Here is a 4,709-nt window from a genome sequence, read left to right as displayed (position 1 = left end):
AATCTCTTTGCCTGGTTGAAGTTACCGATTTTATGAACTTTAAAACGCACATTTGGAGTTCTAGACGTGTCATTCAAATTGCTAAGTTTCTTAAAAAAAATTTGCTAAGTTTCAAAATGCATTCAACAAGTGAAAGGGGTCAGCGACAAACTTGTATTTTCTTTTCCATCTTTGATCTAACATAGAGAACAAAGAATAACAGTGCGAGAGCAATAACTGTATTACAGATTCCATTCCAACCGATCGCATGTTCAATCTTCTCAGAGAAAATTTCCAAAATGCCCGTAATTGTGTATTCACAAATGGCCGTTTATTGTATCAAATTTCTTTACAAGAAAAAGTGTGGTACGTGGGGGTACCATTTCTGAAGCTGAATTTGCTGCAGATCAGTAAGAAACAGAGGACCTGTAAACAAGTTTCTGTTGATGCTGATTATGGTATTGCACATTGCAGGATCGAGCTTTATCCCTCAGTTCTTGAAATGCTTTCATTGTCTCCACATCAAAACCACCAGCAAACTAAGAAAATAAAAGCCCAAAAAACCCGAAATCATGAGCAGCTATAAGATTACAAAAAGCGTTTAAGTTTATTTTGATCAATGAAACATAGGAGTTTTTTTTATAAAGAAACAAGAATTTATGTACCTGATGAACCCGGAACGCAAACTTTACACCTTGAAGAATAAGCTCTTCTTCTTCTGGACATCCCCAAATCATTTCGAGCTCAGCGGATATCCGTTTCATGTACTTCATGGCCAGTTTCACTGATGCCAGCTTGATCTGCAGTTATAGGAGACCATGAGAAAGTGACCGAAAGAGGGGGCAAATTCCTCAGCTTTCTTTGGAATTCTCTACAAAATTTATTCAAATTTCACGTCAAATTAAAAGATTATCAGATAACAAAATCTTTAACAGAAAGTTCAAAATCTGTATGTCTCGTAAAACTAGGAAGAATTCCATAAAATAATGGAATACAGACAAGGAAAACAGGCGTGAAGCAAACAAAATAAGGCAAAATCTCTCCGTCCCTTTTGTCACATAGCATCAATTTGTTTAAATAAAGACGTAGCTGATTGTACCGTCTCCATGCAGTTTCCTTTGCTTCCCACAACTTTATAGTTGTAGAGATAAAGTAGCTAATAAATTGATCAATTAATTAGCCCAACGATGGATCTTTTCCTAGGGAATAGTCGTGAGAGAGAGAAAAAAACTATCTTTTCAAGTTCTCTTTGGTAAACAATGAGCCCGTCGTGTTTCTCTTAGTCAATCCGAATTTAGATGATTGTTTTACTAGAGGATTCAATGAGTTAGAGTCATCCAATGATTCAAATGACTAGAGAGCACAAGACATGGTTAGAATTCCAATTCTGATAAATCACAGAATCATGCCGATCACTGTAAATTATTGTTTATTTTAACCTGGTGGATTCAAAACCAGGAAAATCACATAATATATCACTTGGTAGAAAATTTACAGCTAGTTTCATATTTTATAACCTGGCTGACGTAACCGGTATCTAGCATCCAGTTCATAGGAATTTGAAATGCTTTGTATCGTTTTGCAGCTGATTCTCTCATTCTTGACAAGTTATATACTCCATGCTCCAATCTGTTACAATATTTCAACCAATCGAATCTAAAAACAAAATTATCCAGACAAAGTAACTGACAAAGGTAGCATTCATTTCGGTTTACTTCTCAAACAAAGACTGCATTTTCTTGAGAGCATGAGAACAAGGTTGTCTGGGGTCATCTCGAAATGTGGAGGCTTCAGATTCGAGCTTTTTCAAATCACAGTACCCGAATGCTGCTTCTCTTAAAACATCTGCCTTCTGCTCAGGCCATTCAAAGTGCTTCAAAACTGCCCTTTCATCAACCTAACCAAAGACAATCTGGATCACAAAATATACAAAAAAATAACCCAAAAAATAGAACAAAAAGAAACGCAACAGATTACTGTAAAAATATTGAAAATATGTACCAAGAAAGAGAGCTCGTCATCAAGCCATTTAACAAAAGGCACTATATCTTCTATATCTGTGAAGGCAGCATCTTCAACTTCTTTAATCAAAAACCTGATGAAATCCCCTTGAGTTTCCACATCTGTCTTAATCTGTTATTTAAAATAATTTAAAAGGATCGACATTAGATAAAGATTTAATCTTTCTTGATCCATAATATGTCCTTTAAAACTATTAAAGGTGATATTTGAATTCATTGGCATAATGAATACAAGATTAAATTTTCATATAAGTCCACATGGTTTCATTAAATTTTCAACTTTTTGTATTACCAATTCGGATTTCGAATCCAAGTCTCTGTCAAGTTTTGGAAGTAGTCTAGCAAAATTCCAAGAAAAAGCGCACCAAGGCCGGTCAATGTCAGGCCCAGCTTGGTATAATTCAGTTGCAGTAGGAGTAAATATACTATCACACAATGAATAATTATGGTTAATATAGCAAAACTTACTGCCAGTAAATGGGAAGAACGGTTCGCAATCTCCCCTATCATATCCTTGGCCGCAGCTCCGGCCGCCTGGGTATCGACGGAGCCTCCCCCACCGGAATCCCGCCTCGAATATGAGTCCCTCCTCATGAGGGAATGGTAGAACTCGACAACCTCCGGGGCCCTTCGAACCTTAGCCTGGACAGGCCTTATTGCCCCTTTCTGAGGAGGCGGAGGAGGTGGTGGTGCAGCTTTCGAACATGGCGGTGGAGGACATTTCAGGGAGGAAACTTTCACCGGAGGCGGTGGTGGAGGTGGCGGAGGAGGAATGTTGGAAATCTCCGCCAACGCGCGGTCAGCTGAATCCGATAAAGAGCCGTACGAAGGCAAAGACAGAGAAGAAGATATTAAAGAGGAAGACGAAGAACATGATGATAAAATTGAGGTGGATGGCCTCGGCGGCGGCTTAGGAACACGAGGAACGCGGGGTGGTCTCAGCCCTATTAACCCATCAGAAACGTCTGGAATTTCGTCAGAATTACTCCGAGAATGCCTCGGCCTTTCAGACATCTCAATTACACCAACATTTACCTCTTTCTTTTCCTCAATTTCTGGCTTGAAGTTAATATTACCAGTTTCGAAACCACCAAAGTTAATGCTATTTTGGGTCATGCATTTTCTGAAAAACTTTGTTGTGCCACTAGATTTATGATTATTCGCCGCATCGCAAAACCTCGTAGTGGATGATGAAGATGACACCTCTTCTTGCTCTCGCTCTCTTTCTGCAACGGCTTTCTTGATATCGGATAAATCAGCCTGCATGGATTTGATTTTCTCCTCATACTTCTGGTTTTGTTTGGAGAGGTGCATGTGCAAATACTCATTCTCTTCCCTGAGTCTTTCATTTTCCGTTTCCAAGCATTCGATTTTCTTTCCGGATCTTTCAAGTTCTGAATTCTTTCTCAAAATCTCGCTCTCAAGCACAGGAACAATGGCGACGGACTCTTTCAGCAGTTTGTTCTCCAAAATTTCTGTTTTCAAGCGGGACTCTCGTTCTCGTAACTCTTCCACAAGGCGGAGGAGCTCCGCGACGTCGGGGGGCCGAGGCTGAACCTGGGCGGAGGCGCGTGGGAAGTAAACGCCAAAAGAACGTGAATAGGCGGCGTTAGATCCCTTCTGGGCTTGCTGCTGCTTAGCCGAGCTTGGTGTGGATATCGATGGAGTCTTAGGGGAGACATCAGGCTTTATCTTCGCATTCGCCGGCGATTTCTGCAAACCCATCGCAACTTTTACTTTTCCAGCCACCATTATCGCTTTAAATCCAAAGAAAACTCACCTTATCGCTCTTATACAGAAATTTTCACAGCGCCATTATTTGAAATCTGTATAGAGAAGGACAAGACTTCATTGGTCACTTTCTCGTTATCTGTATATGTGTACTGGGCCATTATAGAAAAACTCTAGTTATTCTCGAACGTGTCAACGGTGGGTGTTGTTCACGCGCTGGCTCCGAAGGTGAACTTTGTTTTGTCCCTTTTCCTGTGGCCCGTATGGTTGTAAGAATTGAATTTTTTGAAAGTACTCATATTTTGATAACGTTAAATAATTAAGAAAATCGAAAGGCCCTTCTAACGGTCGAATCTCGATAACTTGGTTCCACAAAACCTGAGATCTTGGTAGGTTATAAACTGGGTAATACCAACTGAATTGCATCCCCATTTTTACTTAATTTTGGAATTTACTATTACCATGCTTTATGATTTTGTGTAAATTTTCAAATAAGCAAAGTTTTTAAATTCATTAGGATATTGTTTACTGGACGTAACAACGATTATGATTGATTCAAATAATTTTTTTTGTTTTATGTAAGGTTAATAATGCACGACGTCACATTTTAAAATAATATTGATATAATTGGATATAAGCCATATTTAGTCCCATATTCATTAATATAGTAATATAGGGTTACAATTCTTGAACTCCTTTCCTTTATCTGATGATCATTTCATTCCGTGCATGATTTTAGTCGACTAAAAGTGAAATATATACTATAGGAAAAATAAAAATTAGATCTATTTGAGGAATATATAGGTGGAGAATCATAAATAATTTTGAAGGCTGATAAATCACCATCAATACAAAGGGGCTAAGCAAAATGAATGTGACCATTACCCAACACTGCTCCTTCTGTTTCATTACATTTTTTGTCTTTTGTTTATTCCATCCCTGTCTTTTTGACCCAATGTGGTACATCAATCAAATACC

At 38.5% G+C, this 4,709-nt stretch overlaps 1 protein-coding gene across 2 annotated transcripts; it reads right to left on the bottom strand.

Moving 5' to 3' along the window:
* Nucleotides 1-206: 206 nt before the first annotated feature.
* On the bottom strand, nt 207-3,939 carry LOC140834839 (protein INCREASED PETAL GROWTH ANISOTROPY 1-like). 2 transcript variants are annotated; one of them, XR_012118765.1, is made up of 6 exons: nt 2,469-3,939; nt 1,981-2,112; nt 1,695-1,876; nt 1,497-1,608; nt 645-850; nt 207-518 (listed from the first exon to the last, which is right to left on the bottom strand). XR_012118765.1 is itself a non-coding variant. In XM_073199990.1 (6 exons), the coding sequence occupies exons 1-6, from the start codon at nt 3,750-3,752 to the stop codon at nt 387-389; spliced, it is 1,977 nt and encodes a 658-aa protein (XP_073056091.1). In that variant the 5' UTR covers nt 3,753-3,926; the 3' UTR covers nt 207-386. The 2 variants fall into 2 exon arrangements, 1 of the variants encoding a protein (XP_073056091.1); XM_073199990.1 differs by having other exon boundaries at nt 645-779; nt 2,469-3,926.
* Between the last annotated feature and the right edge of the window lie 770 nt (nt 3,940-4,709).

Source organism: Primulina eburnea, chromosome 6, assembly GCF_022965805.1.
Source record: "Primulina eburnea isolate SZY01 chromosome 6, ASM2296580v1, whole genome shotgun sequence".
NCBI classification, from domain to species: Eukaryota; Viridiplantae; Streptophyta; class Magnoliopsida; order Lamiales; family Gesneriaceae; genus Primulina; species Primulina eburnea.
This window is presented reverse-complemented; position numbering and strand designations above follow the sequence as displayed.